General features: G+C 35.0%; 1 protein-coding gene across 1 annotated transcript in view; it reads left to right on the top strand.

The window, feature by feature from the left end:
• The window catches only part of PRDM5 (PR/SET domain 5), a 56,048-nt gene extending 36,380 nt beyond the window's left edge, over window positions 1-19,668 (top strand). Inside the window, exons 11-13 of the mRNA XM_042812867.1 lie at window positions 1,649-1,734; window positions 13,168-13,272; window positions 17,830-19,668. Coding sequence (XP_042668801.1) covers window positions 1,649-1,734; window positions 13,168-13,272; window positions 17,830-17,994 — 356 coding nt within the window. The 3' untranslated portion in view covers window positions 17,995-19,668. The remainder of the gene's footprint in view (window positions 1-1,648; window positions 1,735-13,167; window positions 13,273-17,829) is intronic.
• Window positions 19,669-21,209: the final 1,541 nt, after the last annotated feature.

Below are 21,209 nucleotides of genomic sequence, written 5' to 3'. Positions count from 1 at the left end.
ACATCAAGGGTCATAAGAGTCATATTTCAAGCTACTCAATGAAAACAAACTATGATTCAGCAATTATTATTTTAAAAATACATGTATTCATGTAACTTTGCTTACTGACAGAGTACAAAGAGAAAAAAATATTTCTATTTCAACAGTTACTTAACTACAAAGATTTGGTGCTATCACTGAGAGTTGTCTGAACAGTAAGGAAAGAGAAAGTAACAGAATATTCCACAAAAGAGAGTTTGTATCCCCTTACTTAAATAATCATCTAATCTCAACTGTCCTCAAATCTTTGCATACCCTGTGGCTGTATGGAAATTTTAAGTACACTGTTGACTATCAATCAGCTTTACTATGTTCACAACTGGGCCTTCTGAAAAGCTGTTTCTGTAAGGTATCTCCATTATGTACTTTCTGTGATCCTTTTAATCTTGTTCAGAGGAAGGAATACATCCTTTATTTTCTCTCTGAATAACCAAGGACGAACACCTTATGTAGGGAAAAGATTAGAGAAGGCATGAGGCTTCACTTTTCAAGGGAAGTTTAATATCAGTGTTAGAAGGGACTTGAGGAACTTTAAATGCTAATCTCTCTTACTGTCATCCACTTAAATTCTTTACATTGGATAATCAATGAAAGAAGTCTGAGGATTTTTAATTGTGATTGAGTGTTAGTAAGCGTTCATCAGACATTTGAACTATGTTGATTTTCTCTATATATGCAAAAGTTCTTTCTTGAGCAGAATCCTTTGCACTGGCTTGGTAGAACAAGCTTTGCTTCACCTGTATTTTCACTTAAGGGTTTCTTGCATCTTCACCATTGTGATTGTGTAGAGCAGATTCAAATGTGTTAGTAGAACAAGTTATTGTATCTTGAGATGTTGAACTGTGTTTTTAGAATCATCATTATAGGAAAGAGCAGGTGATAGAGTGAGATTCCAGTACATAGGCTGAAGAATTCAAAATTAAAAGATCTTTGAGATATTACAGAGCCTTAAAATTTCTTATGTATTATTGAGCTATCTTAAAAAATTTTAATCTTGTGATTCTGAATAGCTTTGTATCCACATTACACTGGGTTTGGGAAAATCAGCCAGATCATTGCTAATCTACACTAATTTAATTTAGCATTAAACTAAATACTTTTAAGATAAGAGAACTGCAAGGGAGATGCAAAGAATATTCTGCTTCTGTTTTGGTTACAAACTGTGGCAGGAAAAATTGCAGAAACTTTCATGGAAAAATAGTTTATGGGATAGTTTAGACGTAGTATTAAAAAGAGTGTATTTCATATTTAAATTAGATTCTACCTCCTAGAAAGTGACCACTTGCAGAATGTGGTTTGGTTGAAAACTATAGGTTTTTTAAAAATATTTTATTGATATTTTTGTTTGTTTATTTGTTTTTGTTTCTCTCTGCATAATGGAATCTTGTTAAGACAAAACTAAGCAATGAAGAGTAATATTTTGAACCAGTCCTGCATCTTGCCCAGGTAGATCTTAATTAATAATTTTGCAGATGCTTATCTTTCTTTTTATTTGAATTGTGAAGACAAGGTCAGAAAAAAAGTGCCTCGTTTTGTCAAATAACCATGTTGTGAGACCTTCATGTACTGACACCATACTTATGCATTCTTATTCTTTCCTTAATTTCAGGCGAGCGTCCTTACCAGTGTCCTTACTGTGACAAAGCTTTCAGCAAGAATGATGGACTGAAGATGCATATTCGCACCCACACAAGGGTAAGTGCTTTGGTGGTTATTGAGAATTATTTATAAATCACTTGAGGGGAAAAGTAAATATCTCCTGTTTACACAGAAGTAAGGCTATACTCATCAAGGTATTTCATGCTTACCCAAGTGAGAAGCAAAGACTTAAATCATTAACTGTCAAATTCTCTTGGTAGCCTTCTGTTTTTCCTTTGTTAATTGTCTTTTGTTAAAATAATAACAGTATGGTTTTCTTCTTGTAATCTGTGGTTATTTATAAACTAATATTTGTGATTGTTTCCTAACAAAGCAATTCTAAAAAGGCTTCACCATCTTTTAAACTTCAGTATCCAGTATTTTTATTCTTATTGTTTCCATAAAAACCGGTTACAGTAAGCTTTAGTAGAGGCTGCAGTTTATTAATGGGTGACAAACATTAAGCTGGAAAGAACTGTAGAATCAGTTGACTTGGAAGGGACCATTAAAGATCATCTGGTCCAACTCCCTTGCAGCAAACAGGCACATTTACAGGTAGATCAAGTTGCTCAGAGGTGAGGTGAAACTGCAGCAATACTCAGCTTTCCTTTCTTTTCTAGCAAAGATATGCAGAGCTGTCCTAAAACAGTCAGATGTGAATTCCCATAGGAAAGGGTGATCTCTGACAAAGTCAAGGAGGTCTAACAGTCTCTCTGTTAACTGCCTCTATAAGCCTTCTGCTATAAGAAAAAAAAAAAAAAAAAGTAAAAAAAAAAAAAAATCTAGCTTTTACTGGTAATTGCATGGGAGATGTTGCGGCTTATGGAAATCAAGGCTGCCTGGAGGCCAAACCGATCAACTTCATTATCAGTTAGGATATGAGGGGAGGGGAGTGAAAGTGACTTTTGTGGTTCCCATATGCAAACCTGCACTCAGGATAGCTTTTTGAGAACATGAAGATAATATCAAAGCCACATGTTTTATTTTCTAGCATTTTACCCAGGTCTTCAAGGCATTAACTTGAGGACTTACATTAAGTTGTAGCTAATGGTATAGCTTCCTGGTGTTTCACTGAGAACAGACTAATTCCATGTTGTTCATTACTTCTCCCTGTTTTTGACTGTTGAATCACTTTAAGAATTGCAGTGAAACCTTTTTCTTTTTTTTTTTTAAATTACTGTCTCTTATTATTATTATTTCTTCATAAGGAAAAATTTCATTACCACATATGTGACTGAATGGGAGGAGCGGTAAATAAAACCTTCTGTGTCATAATAAAAGCTTAATTTTTTTCCTGATTTCCATGTATTTTGAGTAAAAGCAGAAAAACCAACACCCCAAAAAACAACTCCAAACCAACAAACAAAAAATCAAACCACCTCAAAACCACCGACATCCTATGTAGAAAAATAGAGGAGAAAAAAAAAAAAAAAAAGAGTTAGAATAGGCCTTTAAAGCCTATATGCCTTTAAAACCTATGAATAGATGCATCTCTGTTGAATATAATACTTTGCAACAGGTGGTGCTTTCTTTCTTCAGAATGCATGGTTGTGAATGAGGCTTGAGAGCTTTACAGACATCATCTTCATTGCTTTAAAATGGTAAATAGACTGTAGAGTGTTTACTTTTAACAGAATTGCTTATCCTACTGCCTTAGCAAATGAAGTGTTTCAATGAAGGAAAGTTGTGTGGTTCCTTCTTGATAATTCTATATTTTTCTGATTTTTGTGTATGTATCAAAGTATTTCAAAAGTTATTTCAAATTGTGCTGAATGGAGCGCTAAATAGAAATGCTCTTCAGCTGAGTGTGCTTGTACTTTTGTAGGATGTTTCTTGCCCTTAGCTATACTTTGAAAAGTAATTGTACACCTTAGTAGAGAATTGTTGGCTTTTAGTTACTTGCTACCATCTCTTTTACATAATTTATTGTTTACATATATTTCCATATGTCATCACATTTTGCCACTCTTACATATAAGCAGAAAAAAATAAAATCTTAGAAATTTACCATCTGATTCAAAATGCTTCAAATAGAACTGAAAGGCAAACTGAGAACTTACACTGATGTGAGAATAAGAGGAAAAAGAAAATAATTGAAACTACTTATGAGCGATGGAAGAAAAATTCAACCAGTGCTTATTATTTAGGTAATAGGAAAGGGAAGAGTTAGAAAACAACTTTTACAGACTTGAGATTTTTTTCTGAATAAGTGTAGACTTTATAATCAGAGAAACTGAAATTTTATTACACTAAGAGGGTAATAAAATCTGATTTTAAATGTATCAAACAATGTGCTGTTACAGTATCCTTACAGAAGGAAAGAATGAGATATTATGTACAGCTCAGTTCATGCCAAATGTGATTTGAGTGTTTCCATATACTTAGACTGTAGTGATTGTCCATATACAGTTTATATTTCAGGTTTTTTTTCTTTTTTTTTTCCTATGTGTAAGTGTGCTAAGCAGATGAACAGAAATCTTTACCATTTCATTAGATAATTAAAAATATGCAGGCACAAAAGGAATTCTAAACAATCATGTTATGCTTCTTTTTCTGTCATGTTGTTTATATGTTACTCCTTTTACGAAGCTTCACAGAGAAGCTAATTTACATAGAAAAGGCATGTTATATTAGTTTTTCCCCAAATTCCATTTTTTTGAATCAGATATAGATTGACTGCTATAGAAGAGGTGCTAATTCTCCAGCATTCCTGTTCATTTTTTCAGATTATCTCTTCACTCTAGTTTTCTGGGTGTGATGAAGACTTAAAAAGATTAAAATGGTTTCCTTTACAAGGCTGGTATCTTTACAAATTTGTATGTTAATGATAAGCTGGATTGCTAGTTTTGAGCATCTTAGATCTTTAACCGAACATAGACTGAAAATTCTGAGCTACTCATGTCAGTTGTTTCTGAAGCCTCTCTTTAGGTGCTTGCAGTGTTTGTGGTGGAGTTCTTCGTTCTGGAACTCAGAGACTGCATCTATGGTAGCAAGTAGCAGTGCAGTAGCAGTTACATAAAGTGAAACAATTGGGCCTGAAGACCTGCTGTCACATTGTATGTGTTTCGAGGATTTTATTGAGCATTTTGTGTAGTCTTGTCATTCGCTGCTGCAACACCCCCTGCTATGCATCTTCAGCTATAGCTAGCAACATGGAATAAGCATAATTTTAGCACCCTTCCTCAAGAGCTTTTCCTGCAGATATCTTGAAAAAAAAAAAAAAAAAAAAAAAAAAAAAAAAAAAGTTTTGTCTTTTGGCCAGAAAAATTGTGAAGTAACTTACATGTAATAATATGACGTTTAACAATTCAAATTTAGGTATGTTTTACTAGTGGGATAAAATGCCAAACCTGATCCTGTGAATCAGGGAAGACTGCTGGAAAAATCATTTTAGAAAGTTGAAGTCTGGCAGCTGCTAAACTTGGTACAACCTGGGTGGCCACAGGTGTCAGCTCAAACTCTAGAGTAAGCAGGGAGGGTAAGCCAAAATTCCTACTGACGATATAAGGAGAAGAAAATACCATATAATATTAAAATTTCACTGGAGTGTCAATTTGCTTCTTTAAAAGCAGATGTGCCTGATTTGTTTGGTTTTCTTAAGAAGTGTAACAGCCTAAGAAAACATAAATGAGAAACTCAGTGAATTTCTTAATGAAGTATATTTATAAACTACAGGCTGTATTGAGGAAATATGCATCCACTCTTTGCTGTACAGTAAAGTTTACCTTTTCCCTAAGGCTCTGTTCTGCACTAGGCACAATATTATGTAGAATAAAGTTAAACAGGGAGAAAATACTGCAATGTAATTGTTAATGTTTGGAAATTTAGTGGTTGATAGGTGCCCACAACATTTGACACGACAGTAATTATTGCTCTGTCCAATGGATATTTTCAGTACTTTTGAAAATGTAGATTTATTACATTGTTTCAGTTAAATACATGGCAGTGATGGAAAACAGGTAGCATAGAAGTCATTCCCAAATGCTCTTTCATCATTTGGTTAGAATATTTCACATTTATGCTTCTAATGTGTAACAGATAGATCTGACTTCTGTAGTTTGCTTAAAAATCTGATTTCTGATGGTTGAAAGGCTGCTGGCTTTAATTCTTGTTGTCTGTTTCTGAGTTAGTAGTTGAAAAGTAGAGAAATTGCAGTGTATTCTTAGCTACATTTCCTTTTTTTCTTTATGCATAGATTCCTACTATTTTAAAAAAATGTATAAATGTTGAACTATGTTTTTAAAAGTTCAGAAATGTAAGAAATGAACAAATCAGGTGGCATTTTTCTTGTAGTTTTGCCACTAACTTTTCCACACATGAAATACATGGCCGGCTATTTCCACATACACAGACATTAAGTGGAACTGGACTGTAGATTGCAATTGATGTGTATTTTTGGATACATAGAATCATAGTATATCCCAAGCTGAAAGTAACCCACAGGGGATGATCATCAAATCCAACTTCTGGCTCAGCAATTCCATATATTTCTATGATTTTAAAGTCAACTCTTGAATTCCTAAATTCCGCAATTATTTTTTCAATGATGGCTGAGAGAATTAGTCTCACTGAAGCTTGAATGAATATATTTGTATGGGTTGCAATCATATGAGTGGGTTCAGTGTAAATATATGCTTAGAAGTTAATCACTCACTGGATTGTCTTCTACCCTTCTTAAAAATGGGACTTCACCAGACTGCCATGACTTTATGAATATCATCGAGAGTGACTTGGTGATTGTGTCAGCCAGTTCCCTCAGGACTCTGGAGTGCATCTCAAGACCCATAGACTTACAGATGTTCAGGTTTCCCAGTTGGTTGTGAACCTGATATTTGTGTACAGCAGGAGGGACACTGCTCCTTTCCCCCCTCCCCCTCCAAATTGCCATTGTCCTCTCCACCCACAAAAAAAAAAAAAAAAAAGAAAAAAAAAAAAGAAAGCTTTGGGTACTAAATATAGTCTTCTATGAACAAAACTATCAATGAAATAATATAGAAGGTGTTGATTGAATTTCTCATTTTTTTTCATTATTTTCTCTATATTTCCCCATTGGTGTAACATGAGTGAGTTCTAAACATCTGTGCCTGAGGATGATGACTTTGCCAGTGCTGTGATTTTCTTTATATACAAGATCTCTATTTGTATACAGAAAATAGGATGATTGAATCCCAATGCAACTGTATTTTCACACTTACAAAAAATAAATTAAAATAAATTTAAAGAAGTAATTTTGATTAATGCCCTTTTTCCTATTAGAGGGAGAACATATCTTTGGTATTGATATTGTTATTCTTCCAAAAGCAGATCAACATCTGTTTGGTTCTCATCATGGCTGGCCAAAGAATCTCCTCTTTCTCTAAATATTAGGATAAAATGGTTTCAGCAGTTCAAAACAAAGCAAAAAAAAAAAAAAAAAAAAAAAAAAGTAAAACTTCAGAATTAATTGTAGATAGCAAATGGGTAGAACTGCTGTGGAAAGAAAGATGTCAATGGTATAGTAAAGACCAACTAAGTGCAAATAGTAGAGTTTTTGAAGAAATGCAGCTTATTACTTCTGACAGGCATTTAAATGAAGATGTGCATTTTTATGTTCTCTGTAGCTGTCTTTAGAAGATTGCAGAATTTTTTCAAAAACCCCAAAACTGAAGTAATACAGAACTTTCCTAATAAATAATTTTGTTTGAATTTGCTGGGAGCATTTCACTATTGTTTCAACAGGAAGATTACTGTGCCTGTTGTAGCCACTGGAAATATTTTTAGAAGAATTTTACTTCTCAGTGGAGGAAGTGTGTGTTTCTGAAGTGATTTATTAACTGCCTAACTTTCTCTTGCTTATTGAGCTTTAATCATTGTAAGATTCAAAGCCCTACTACTTCTGAAGAGCTATAAATTCTCATCAGCCTTTGTCTTCCTGTGTCAACATTTCTTCAGTAATTTAATGCAAGTTTAAGTGGACCTTTGTCTGTGGGAGATCTGCTTGCTATGACTTCTAAACCCCCCCCCCTCCCCCAATTACTAAGAGAGCATCTAGTTCTTTCACATTTTTCACACTTACGTACAAAACTGGATTCCATTAACTTGCACCATCTGTGATCTGAAGTGACTTAGCCTCTCTTCTCAACGGGGGATGTGTTGCTAGTGGTGATGACCTAGAAGAACGTGTCACTGATGTTTTTTTCCTGACATTAATCAGCTTAATGGTTTGTTTTAAGGGCTGAAGTGTAACTACATAAGCCACAGTAGACACTTTACTGTCTTTCATACTGCACTGTTTCTCAATTTCCTACCCTTCAGTGAAGATGAAAGCTGATCTTTTTAAAAGAATTGATTGTTACATTATATGTCACCGCTTCATTGATGGTGAAACTACCCATCACTCTTTCTCTGTATGGAAAAAAATGTGTATTGACACTGGAATTTGCTGAGGCTTAACAGTCTGTTAACACAGCTGCTGTCTAATATGTCTTCTTATGAAAAGCTACCAGCTCACCTTGCAGTTTTAGTAGTTTACAGGTATGCATCATGAACCCTGTGTAGGCTACCTCAGGTTGAACTCCTTCCAGGCTCTTGTAGTTCTGTGTCTTCAGCTCCCTTTCAGATGGGACTGTTGACCAAAATGGTACCTGTTCTGGTCACCTTTTTTAGTAGATGTCATCTCCAGTTGGCCAAAGAGCTTCTGACTGTAGTTTGAGGGACACATCAGCATTTATAATCAGTAATGAATAAAATAGGCTGTAACAGGTGTTAGCAAAAGATTTAAAGCATACAAAGAAACGGTGCATGTGAAATATAAAACATTTATGTCTTAAACTTCTCTGAATGCTTAAGATGACCTTTAAATAACGCTTGCAGAAGTCAGTGTATGTCTGTCCTAAATTCTACAGTAGGTTACACCACTGCTTTTCCTATGTTGTTCAGAGTGACTGAGCTTCTGGATTTCCAGGGATGCTAGTTGAGATGTCAGTTCATAGCTGCAAGCCTGGCTGATATGCTTTAATGTTTTCTGAGTGATCGTGTTTGTTTGTTCTAGTCCACATTTTTCCATTCTTGCTAATATTTTCAACAACACTTCATTATTTTAGCTCTTATGTTTCCTTTAGTAAGAGTAAATGACACCCCTTAAAGTTCTGGATTTGCTGTTTACTAAGGAACTTGGATTGAGATCTTTTCAAAATTATTCTGGCTTTACCAAGAAGATTTGTTTGTGTAATATGATAACAGGTAGCAACCTTATTGTTCATTTTCCCCAAATATGTCATGTTTGCCTCTAGACTAGTGTGTTATAGAGATAAGAATTTAAAATGTTTCCAGAGGAAAAAAAAATTCTTTTACTATCTTTTACTATTATTTAAGTAATATAAGATGTAATATGTTTTTCCATGTTTCTCTTGGCTTCCCTGAGTGTTCAGTTGTCAGCACAAAGAAAATTCACATCCGGCTCATAGATTGTCATGTAACACTTAAGATGATCAGTGTATTTCACCCTGACATTCTAGTAACTCTCATGAATGGTTTGATGTATGAACATGATCTACAAAAAGAAATGAGCAATATGTGGATTTTTGATAGGAAGTAAATCAGCTGAATTCAGGAGATTTAAAAAATGAGCACAGTTCTGGATAGCAGTGGTATGTTAAGCATGCTCTGTATGTCAGTTACAGTTCTAAGCTCTGAAAAAGATTATTGAGTAACGTTTCTGTAGTCAACAAGTTCACTTTGAGTAGTATAACTCTGCAATCACTGTAGAAAATTACTCAAAAAAGTGAAGAATAGGATCTCTTGAGTATGGGTTTATCCCAGTTTTAGCTTGCGCTTGCCATATTTGAAAGGGTTGCCAGAACTATTCTTAACTCTTTACACTCTTAATTCTTTACACTCTTAACTTTGAATCTTGAGTTGTATTTTATTTGGAAGTACTGTCTTCTGGATTGTGTTTTTTCTTGTTGCTGGTGATGAACCCATGTGATAGTTCCAGGGTCAGATTTAAAAGGTTGCTTGGAAAGGGTCATACCAAAATCATTAATGCTTTTCCTTTGCAATCAATTTTAGCAAGTTTACACAGCAACAACTGCATCAACAGACAACTACAGCAGCAGTTAGCAGTTCAGATACTATGCATGTATTTCCATCTGCTGTTGTTGCAGGATACACTGTACACATGTTCCACCAATCTGTTGAGGCTGGCATCAAATGGCCTTTAAAATTTGTCCTGTTCTCATTTTTTTTCAGTGCAATGCACACTTTGTGTTGAATCCAAGGTAGTTATTTATGATTCTGCCGTCCAAAGGCAGAGAAGGTGTGCACTGAAGAGAAGATTCTGTTTTATTTATCATGGTTGTTAAAATTCCTCTCTCCCTTTTTATTTTATTTATTTATTTATTTTTTATTTGATAAACTGAAAACCATCAAAGATGGGTGCTTCTATGTTAGAGTACCATTTTTACAGAGAAACACTTTCCAGAATGGCAAGTCTCATTTAGGCTCTCCTAGACCTTTCTTGCCTTTCTGTGTTTAGAGGCAGAGGCGTTATAAATCCCCATCTATATATTTCTATTTAGACCTGGTATACTTAAAAGAGTAATATGGTATACTTAAAAGAGTAATATTAAATCACTTACGTATCAGCCAAATCTTGTCTCTCTTGATCTCCCAGCTCCCTTCCTCACTTGAATCATCAATAAAAGGAAACACATGTAGTCCTTTGGCTGTGCTGCCACCATAACCATGGGCTGGCAGATGCCTTTAGAACTGAGGGTAGAGTTATTCTACTATCAGCTGCTAACTCTTCTGAAGCCAAACTTATATGATCTTTTCACTGACTTCCTGTTTTGTTGACAGTTAGCTGGTTATTCCCTTTTCCAACTTTATTCAAATCTCATAATTGTCAATGTTGTCCTTTTGTGGTGGCATTTCAATTTCTTCAGACTTCTTGCTGTGTTTTTAAATACATACATACATACATATATATGTGTGTATATATATAACTGGATAACACAGCTTTTTATTATAATTTATCTTATGCTTTTTTTAATGGACATAGTTATGAATGAAGGACAGCTTAATGGAGAGAGCAGGCTAATGTGAATCAAAACTGTGACTGCTGAAGTCAATGATATATACAGATGTAAGGGATCTAAAAATAAGATCAAAGACTGCTTTGGATATCATTTCATACACTACATATGTGAATTTGAATGTAAATACCAAGAGAATGAATAGATATGCCTTTTTGCCTTTCCCCCTCCCTCATCCCCCCCCCCGCAGTAGGGAATTATGCAGATCATGCAAATAAATGCATATAACCTCAGGGGCAATATTTCTGCCCAGGCTTGTGACTAACTTCCTGGTGTTCATATTGGTTTTCTCTCTGGAATGGAACCTGGGCAACTCTGAAGCCCATTTGGATCTGAAATGGTGAAGTTAATCATAATCAAGTTTTACCCTTCAGTTTCCTTTAGAACAAGATGATAAAAAGGAAGCAAATGCACCTGACAGTGTTTGCAATAATTGAATTTTTTCAGAGGTGTTTTACGTATACACATCACATATTTTACATTTTCCCATGCAAAGAAACCTTTCTTTACAACCCATGCAAAGAAAGGTTGTTTTCTGAGAATTCACAGAAAATATGCTTTATATTAACCACAATGCTGAGCCAATTAAAGTGTTGCAGTAACCTGCTTTTCATATGGCTTATCCATGTATTGCCTTAAAAAATAATGTTTCATGAAGTCTTCAGGCAGTCCAGGGAAATTTTTCATTAAAAGTTTTTAGTCTAGATGGCAATTTAAGATCAGATCATTTATAAGTAATTTATGTTTTACTATACACTACAGTGTTATGGAAATTACAAAATTAAGTTGTTGAAAAAAACACAAAGAAGAATCTCTTACAAAGGAGAATCTTATAAAGAAAACTTTGTTAAGGGCTTCTATTAGGCCTATTTAATGATGTGCAGCTGGACACCATATAGTCAGGCTGTGTCAGCAGACAGTTTTGTCTTGCATCAAACTAGAATGTACTTCTACAAATTTCATAATGCTAAAATGTAAAATTGATATTGCTAAAGAACTACTTTTCCGTGTTGATACAGATTCCTGTCACTGCAAGCTGGGACATTTCTTTGACAGAACCTTTTCTAAGGAACTTCGTGGGGAGCTCACTCTCATAGCTTACAGCAGAAGAACTCTGGATACTGCAAAGAGCTGCCCTAAAGAAAGAGCTTGGGATTTACCCAAAGCAGCACTGGTTGATATTCTGTTTGTTTAATTTATACAGTTTATGCTGAGCACCTGGCAGGATTAAGCAATATATAGAGATTTATTTTCCCCTACATACTCAGAATAGGAATTCAATATCAGTTTTTAGCTTCAAAACCTTACCTGAATTGTTCTTTCTCCCTTAGCATAGATCTTACACTATCTCCCAAAAGACCATATAAGGTTAATTACTATAATTTGTTAATTCATGGAGTTAACATTTTTATTGCCTATTGATTGTCAGTCTTTATTTCCAATTTTACCTAGTAGAAAATCCTTAGTGGTTATTTTAACATCTGTCTTTTGATTTCAAGTGATATGTAATTAGGGAACACAGGAAAAAAAAAAACACAGGTGAAAACAGAAGAAGTACAATTGACTGAAAATAAAAGTGCCTCTAGACCTTCAGAGTCATCAGTGGAACAATTTGTAGTGCCATAATGCTTATGTTCATATTTAATTACTTTATTTAGATGTTGTTTTCCATGCAGTTCTTTTGTAAATGTAGTGGAATAAAGGAGGAATTACCTATATGTAGATTTATGTATTACGGAAGAAATTTGAAGAAGGAAATCTCTATATAAGTGATTTTCCTTACATACCTCTAATATTTAAGTATTTGAGGTCAGTGAACTTGCTACTTTTATAACATTGTGTTTTACAGTAGCTGCTAACCAATAGTTCTAAAAAAATGCAGATGGCTGGATTGCCATCTGTACTTTTGGGATTCTGCAGTGAATATGTTATTAACCTTCTGTCATCACTTTATTCAAAATAAGCTTTTTTTCCTCTACTGCAAACTTTTCTGGTATCCCCAGTTCTTCCCTTCATTTCTTTCCTTGCTTGGAAACCTGGTAAAGAATGTGAGGTTTTATAGACATCTTACTAGTCTTTTTTTCTTTAAGCTTTTGTGGTGGATGAAGGAAAACACATTGAAATTTTATGTTTTCATACCTTTCATGTTACAAAAAACAGATTTCCAAAATGGCTGGGTTTGAAAGACTGGAACAGATAATTAATTCATAAGTGGGTGTTGAAGTGGAAACTGTCAGGCCACAGCTTTCCCAGCTTTCACTTAATCATCTGAAAGTCATTTTCTGTTGTTTTCACTGACTGTAATCCCTTAGAGAAAATATAAAACTTGCACCATCATCCAGCATGGAATTCCACTCCTTTAATGACTTGGGCTCTGTGTTGACTCACTTTCACTCACTGTTGTCATTTCATACAGGAAAAGCCATACCAATGTTCTGAATGTAACAAGGCTTTCAGTCAAAAACGAGGCCTAGATGAGCACATGAGAACCCACACCGGAGAGAAGCCGTTTCAGTGTGATGTGAGTTGATCTATCCCTTTGTTTTCTCGATTTCAGTGCAGGAGCAAGGCTTATCTTCGGTGAGAATATGGCCTTGCATCCATTAGCTGTGGCATAAAGTTACCCGTAATAGGGTCTTTGCCTAACTCATGAAAGACCATTCTGGTGAATTTTACATATTCTCTGCTGTTGCCAAGAGCATTGCACTCACTTTTTTAATGGTTTTGACTCCCAAAAGTGCTATTTTCACTGTTCTTAATGCGATTTAGGTATTGCAAGTTACAAATTCATGCTAGTTGGGTTTCCCTTTGATTGTTTGACAGGTTAATAGTTGGAGAGAGCAGCTTATACAGAAAAAGTTATTAAAGACATTACATGGAATCTGAATGCTTCTGATGTTGTTCAGTAACACAAGTATAAATTTAGAATTTCTTATTTTTGTTTAATGAAATCTGGTGTGTTATTTTCAATAACTATCCATGTGTTTTCTTTGAACAATGAAGAAATCACTGATGCTGTGTATGTTTGCAATTTTGAATTGCAGAATACTGTATTACAGCTCATAGATCACAGTCAATTACAGTATGTCCCATCCTATATGATGTGTCTCATCACTTCCAGGATGTGTGGAAAGGTTGATTGTGCAGAAACAATTGGAAAGAAATGACATTCAGAATTACCAAATACGGGATTGAAAATTGTTGTTCAAAGATTTAGTGAGGGTATCAGTTCAGGGAAGAAAATGAGTGCAGCTTCTTTGTTTTGTGATTCTAGCACTGATTGAATTAGTCTTATGTACCTTCACTTATTGCAGATTTTTTTAATGCTTTCAATTACAGTCATGTTTCACTAAAATCATTCTTCAGCATGCATGTTTGGCCAACAACACACTACAGAGATTGCTGAGTTTTCAGGGTTATAACATGCGCAGCAGTTGCCACTACTGCTCATTCATACAATATTCAGTTGCCCAAGTGTTTACGGTGCTTTCCTGTTTCATGTAATACAGGCTTGTGCTACATGTAAAAGTAATCCATATAGCCCATATGAAGGTGCCGCACTTTCTTTACATGGTCATTTCTGTGTATTATCAGTCATCAAAAGCAATTTTAGATCTTTTAATCAATCAAAGACTTCACTTTCCATTGATAATAGTGGAAATTGAATATTACTATTTTAAACTTCTAATATTTCACAAGGGAAAATGAAAATTGAAATACAGAAACACAAAATATGTTTATCCTAGTATACTGGCTTTCTGTCCTCTGAAGACTTGCCTGTTTTTAACTGGAAGGCCAGTTGAACTTCAGTTTCCTCAGAGACAAGATATTATTCTTTTGGGACAGAAGGATCAAGCGCTACTTATCCTGGTTTATTTCCAGTGCAGTATTTCCCACCACTCCATCTTTAGTTGACTCTGCACTTATTTTTACACGTCAGTTGTCTCCATCCTCCCTATTCAATCAAAACTTTTATCATTTTGGAGAGAATGATTTGAATACCAGTGTAAATAAGCGAGATGGTTGTACATCTGTAAAATGTCAGCCTTGCTTGTAAAACTGAAATATGAAGCAAACTCCTAAAACAAGATATTTGTATGCTTGTTAATGAGTAAGCACAAGATATGTCACTTTGGTAATGCATTCCCTGTTTTCTTTTTGAAGAAGTCTGATAGTAAAATATCCTAGAGCCTTAAAGCAACAGCAGGACATGTGGTTCTAGATCCAGTTGTTTAGTGAGCATTATAAATGAAAAAAATTACCATGAGACTGTGCTATAAGCAGTTCATCTTAAAAATCAAGAGATTTATCTTTAATAATACTCATAAGAATAGTTTATTTTTAATACTAAGAACTACTGAGGAAATCTCTAAAGCTGATTGGCCTACTGCATCATAAAGAGGTTTATGTTATATTTGCCCTGCTCCTTAGCCTTTTTTGCTATTGAAAACTTTTGGAGGAAGGTTAATGCTGGTCTGAATGGCTCTTAGGCTGTTTTTTTTTTTTTGTTCTGTGGTTCTATGTTCTGACATTTTTGTGTCATATTATGACACATATATGACACATATTGTGTCATATTCAAAGTGGATACTACAGATTCTCCTTCTACCTTGGAGTGTTTCTGCAAACTGTCTGTCTTCTCTTTTTGTAAATACAATATGCAATTTCATGCTGAAATTTTTGGAAGTTAGCTTAGTGGAAGCTGAATCTGGCATCTTGAACTCTAGCTGTTACTATATTCTCATTGTTTTTTTTTTTTTGTTTGTTTGTTTTTGTTTATTAAATTGTGAGGTGTATGTAAGATGCACAGAATACATGCAGCTTGTGTGTGTATATCCATGATTGACTTCCTAGCTTCCAGTAAATGTGTGTTTACAAAGACATGACACTTCTAACACATTCAAACGTGAGGGCAAGTGTGATGGTAGTGATTAGGTACATGAGTTTCTCTGTGGAAGAGAAATAGAAAATGGTACTTGACAAAAGAAGTATTAAGACCCAACCAGTGAATTCTGTAAGTAACATTCATCATCCCTTAACAAAGAGTGACTGTTGCTTGGGGCTGAAAGAGGTAATTATATGCTTAGGGAAAAAAAGTTGGAGAGTTACAGTTGCTGTATAATAGTTCTCTCTGTTACATCATGTCATAAATTCAGAAGTGTTCCATCGCAATAGCACATACAATGTTCTTGTCTGGGGAAAAATATTTTTGGTACAAAACTTGCCTCAGGCTGTTGCCTTTTTTATGGTCATTGTATGGTTTTGCCTTAGCTGGCATTTATAGAATCGTAGAATTGTTCAGGTTGGAAAAGACCTTAAAGATCATTGAGTCCAACCTCAACCTGACCATACTGCCCTAACTCTAACAACCCTCTGCTAAATCATGTCCCTGAGCACCACATCCAAATGGCTTTTAAACACATCCGGGGATGGTGACTCAACCACCTCCCTGGGGAGCCTATTCCAGTGCTGAACAACCCTTTCTGTAAAAAAGTTTTTCCTGGTACCCAACCTAACCTTACCCTGGTGCAACTTCAAGCCATTTCCCGTCATCCTGTCACCTGTCACCAGTGAGAAGAGACCAACCCCGCTCTCGCTGTAAGCACCTTTCAGATATTGGAAGAAGGCAATAAGGTCTCCCCTCAGCCTCCTTTTCCCTAGACTGAACAGCCCTTGTTCCTTCAGTCTCTCCTCATAGGGCATATTCTCCAAGCCCTTCACAAGCCTTGTTGCCCTTCTCTGGACCTACTCCATCATATCAGTGTCCTCTCTGTACTGAGGTGTCCAAAACTGAAGATAGTACTTGAGGTGGTGCCTCACTAGTGCTCAGTACAGGGGCAGGATTACTTCCCTAGTCCTATTCACCACACCATTCCTGATACAAGCCAGGATGACACTGGCATTCCTGGCCACCTGGTCACACTGCTGGCTCATATTCATCTGACTGTCTATCAGTATACCAAAAGTATATGTATTCTGCAAGTCACAATTATCTGTTTGTATAGTCAATTCTGTTTGTATACTTCTTTTAAAAAGAGCCATCCAGCACTTTCATTACTAGTTTGATACCAATATAAATTTAAAATTCTGTTTTACATCAGAGAGATTCTGCAGGATTCTCTTGAGTTTCCTCTGCACAAGACTTGTTTTTGTCTGGAATTCCAAGATTGCAAGCCTGTACATGTTCATCTACTGATATGATCACTGACTGTTTCATTTGTCAAATCAGGAGCATACATTCTGAAAATATTTTTTTCTGGGAAATTCATGCCTACAGTATATACTTGGATGGAAGTTGAATGTGACAGCATTAACTGCATGATATCAAGTAACTTGATGTCTTGCCTACAGATTCTTACTTTTCTTTCTTTTCTAACTTCTCCTAGCTGAACTTATTGTTAACCTTTCATTTTAACTGCAATACAGAAATTTGTGTAAGAAACGATTGTTTTAGCATAGCAGAGTCCCTTATCCATCTGTCTATTCAAATAGCAGAGTGGACTTGAAAGCATGGAGTGCAGAGGAGGAAGGGAAGAAACAGCCGGTTATAAAGCAAAGGAAATGCACTTTAATTTGCAACTATTATCTTTTTCCTTGGCCAGGCAAAAGAACACCATGACAGTTGGGTTTCCTCTTTTATTGTTATTAAGCTTTGTTGCAGTACTGAGAACCCCCTCTTTCTCATTTCTGCCTCCTCATAACTGAGCAATTTGAACTGATTTTTATGATCCCACAGATCTCATTCTGCTGATCAGAAAGAAAGCATTTCCCTTGACGTTAAATTGACAGATGCTTGTGAGATTTTTGTCTAAATTTTTGTTGTGTTGAGAGAGAAAAATAGGTTTTCAAAAAGTAATGTTACTGAAATACCTCCATGTGTTGCAGATTGTTAAGGTACAGCATTGAAAGACAGAGTAATAATCTTAGAAGTGTTCTCTGAAGTGTTATTCTTTTGAAGACAAACTCATTTATTAAGTCTTGCAGGCATGCATAGCTGTGAAGTCAGTGATGTAAAATTATACATATTTAAAGTTTTAAGATCTCTGTTGTTGTCTTTGTATTGTCTTCTCTGGCCTAGGTTTGTGATTTGTCCTTCAGCCTGAAGAAAATGCTGATTCGACATAAGCTGACTCACAACCCCAATCGACCAATGGCAGAATGCCAGCTTTGCCACAAGAAGTTTACAAGAAATGACTACCTCAAAGTGCACATGGAAAATGTCCATGGTGAAACTGACAGCTAATTATGATGTGTGAGAAGAATGGATCTCATGTTCCAAAGTGTTCCACTTGTATGTGTACATACTCCAGACTTCTCACCTGACTAGTAGGCATAGTCAGGAGAAACAACTGTGTTCGCATGTTATTTTTCTCACTTTTTTATATGGTAGCAGTACAGAAAAAAAGGCAATCACTTGAAGGAAAATAAGAAGTTGAAAATAAGAAGTTGAAGAGACAATTTAAAAGAAACAAACTAAAAAATCCAACCAGCTCTAAATAAATTTTGCTTTCTCAACTCCTGCCTTAGAAACCTAGATATTAGTGATGCTGCCTGGAAAGCTTGTACATTTCAACCCCTGGCTGTCTGCAACCATTTCTATATCTAAGCTTCACGCTCCATTACAAATCTTAAAGTGGAAGCCAGACAGAATTTGTCTATGTGATTGATTGCTGATTCTATTCAGGCATATTTTATTCAATTCTTATAATGCCGCATTTTATTGTGACATGACTTTATCTCACTTTATTTACAGCTTTCTTATTACTAGATGGAACTGATTAACTTGAATTGATTCTTGAGATGTCAGGATGTATGGACATAGAAACTGTGGAAATCTGTCAACTTAGGTTCTAGACAATGACAGAAATGCTTGTGGTTGTGTGTAACATGACAGAAGTAAAAAAAAAAAAATAAACAATGTAGTTCAACTATTATATTCATACTCATCACTGTAACTGGCAAGGTAAGTGGAAAGACTTCCTGAGTGAGTGGCTTGAGCAGCTCCAGCTGTCTGGTTAATATGTATTTGATTTTCTGGTGAACAGCTAGTTCCCAGTCTTTCCTACTGCTAAATCAGATGCCCTTGTTTTCTTCATCCCATTTAACTACCTTTGTTTTGTTAATCTTGTTAATGAGCCATGGGAGAAATAAACCTAGGTAACAAAATGAAATTCTCCCAAATATCACATTGAGTTGTTTACTGGAGTAAAATTCTGGAAAAGAATTGCTGCAGGTCTTCTTTATATCACATTTAGATAACTAAGAAATTGTTATTTACAAGAGTAGAAAAAATGTAACTTCAGAGTGATTGGATTTGAAAATCCTGAGATATCAGCAGTTAATATTAAGACTGTCACTGGCCAATTTTTCGTATTTATTTTAGACAATGTTTTATAAAATGAACTAGTGTTGAAACACCTTGGTTCTAGTTTTTATGGGAAGAGAGTTCAGGTTTTCTGAACTGCAGTGGCAACAACTGAATGAACAGCATGATTTTTTTTTTTTTAATCTCTCTTCTCAGATCTGTCTTTTGTGATAGATTTTTCAACCACCACAGCACCAGCACAGAAATAGCAATAGATCTTTCCTGAGCTACATGTGACCAGTTTGGCTTTAATGAGTTACCTGCAAGGTTTCTGCTGGCAATGGTGTGATCTTTAGCTGAATCTGCAAATTTGAAATTAGAACCATGTCCTCTAGATATTTAAAAGGAATAAGACTTAGTTAGGCAATAGGTGTAGTCTGCCAGACTGTATTGTAAGTGTGTAAAATAATCCATGGCATTTACCTACTGAGATAAATTCAAATGAAGAGAGTTCTGAAAGAGAATTGCATGTGAGGAACAGTTAATATTATGTTGCTCCTTAACATACCACTTCAGTGTGGAACAAGTTGCATAGATGTCATGCTGGTGTGTGAGAGAAAGTTGTAACACTACATGTATGTGTTATGTAATCTTGTGTTATGTTATAATCTCTACTGTGTAAAGTTATAAAGTCTCTGTTCTTTTTAACTTCAATTAAATGTAGAATTTTTTTTCCTGTGTTTTAGTCGTTTTTCAGAATATTAGTTCTGAAGACAAACTGCATGGCTAATACTTCACAAGTTAAAATTATTCAGTAACACTTCACTATTTTGTTCCATTCGACTTGTGTATTTAAAATGCATATACTTAATTGATTCTGATTGTTTAGGATTCCTGCAGACTTTAAAGAAGTGCGATTATAAAGATTTACTACTTTGCATCTCCGATCTGTGTGTGAAAATATACAAAGTCCTCTTTCTTCCCTTTTTGGTACTTGTGAGTTATATGAAAATTGGAGTCTTTGATAGTTCTATATAAATGCTTTTCCTTATAAATCAAATATGTTGTACACATCTAAGATTAATACAATAGAAGTAGTTATTACCAGGCTGACTGAAAAATACTTCTCAACTTATTTGAGAATGTTATTTTTGTGTTATGTTATTTTATTTTCAGACTTGTAAGTCCAGAGAAATTTAATTTATTCTTGCAGTTATTATAAAAAAATCATGTAGTTAACCTGTTCAGACAGCAGAATCAATATCAAATACTGAGATGTCTGATAATGTATTTGAGGTTTTTAATTTAACTATGTTATTAATAATCTGCAAAGATGATTAATGTGGCTGGGATAGGAGGACATCACAAAGGAGACTTCTCTTTTTTTGTTTTGCCTTTTTGACAAAAATAAAATCAAGAATTAAATCACATAAAAATAAGCAGATTTTTAAAATATTTTTCTTCCTTTACATTTTTTCTTCCCTGTAGTCAGTGCAAACTAAAGCACAGGGAATAGCAGAAGAAAATAAGAAAAAAAAAAAAAAAAAAAAAAAAAAAAAAAAATGAGTTCAAATTTTTTCTAAACAGTTTTTAAGTGTCTACACTAAAGAAACACTAAGAAGAGAATCACCTTGCAAAAAGAAGAAAAAGAAGGATCATTTTTAAAATGTTGTTGTTTCGTATTTTGTTGCCAGAGGTCTGCAATTCTAAATGTTTAGGATTAATAATTTTATTTGAGAATCTTAGCTAGTTACTGAAAGTCGGTGGATGAAAATGATAAGTTACTTATTTTGCTGCTGGGAAAATTACCTTATATGTATTAGTAGTAATCATGTGTTTATTCAATAGCAGCAGCTAACTGACTGGAGTACTGATCTTCTTAATGCTTTCAGTGCTTCATGGAAAAGATAGGCGCAGCAGCCCAGTTCCACCTCATAGCTGTAGTTATGTAAGAAGACAAGGATCTTCCATTGTGGAACTAAGGTGGTTACAAATCTGCCTGAGCACCTACAGAACCAGCACCTGGCCCAGCTAGGAACTGCCCTGTTCTTTCCATGAGGTGCTTGTGTTTCATGCAGAAGGTAATATGATCTCGGTGAATTCATGGTGTTGAACTGTATAATGGAATTTATATGCAATGCAGACTTACCTTT

Source organism: Centrocercus urophasianus, unplaced genomic scaffold (assembly GCF_019232065.1).
Source record: "Centrocercus urophasianus isolate 14NV4802_14NV808 unplaced genomic scaffold, USGS_Curo_1.0 seq_13, whole genome shotgun sequence".
NCBI classification, from domain to species: Eukaryota; Metazoa; Chordata; class Aves; order Galliformes; family Phasianidae; genus Centrocercus; species Centrocercus urophasianus.
The sequence above is the reverse complement of the archived record's forward strand: the minus strand, read 5'-3'. Positions and strand labels throughout refer to the sequence as shown.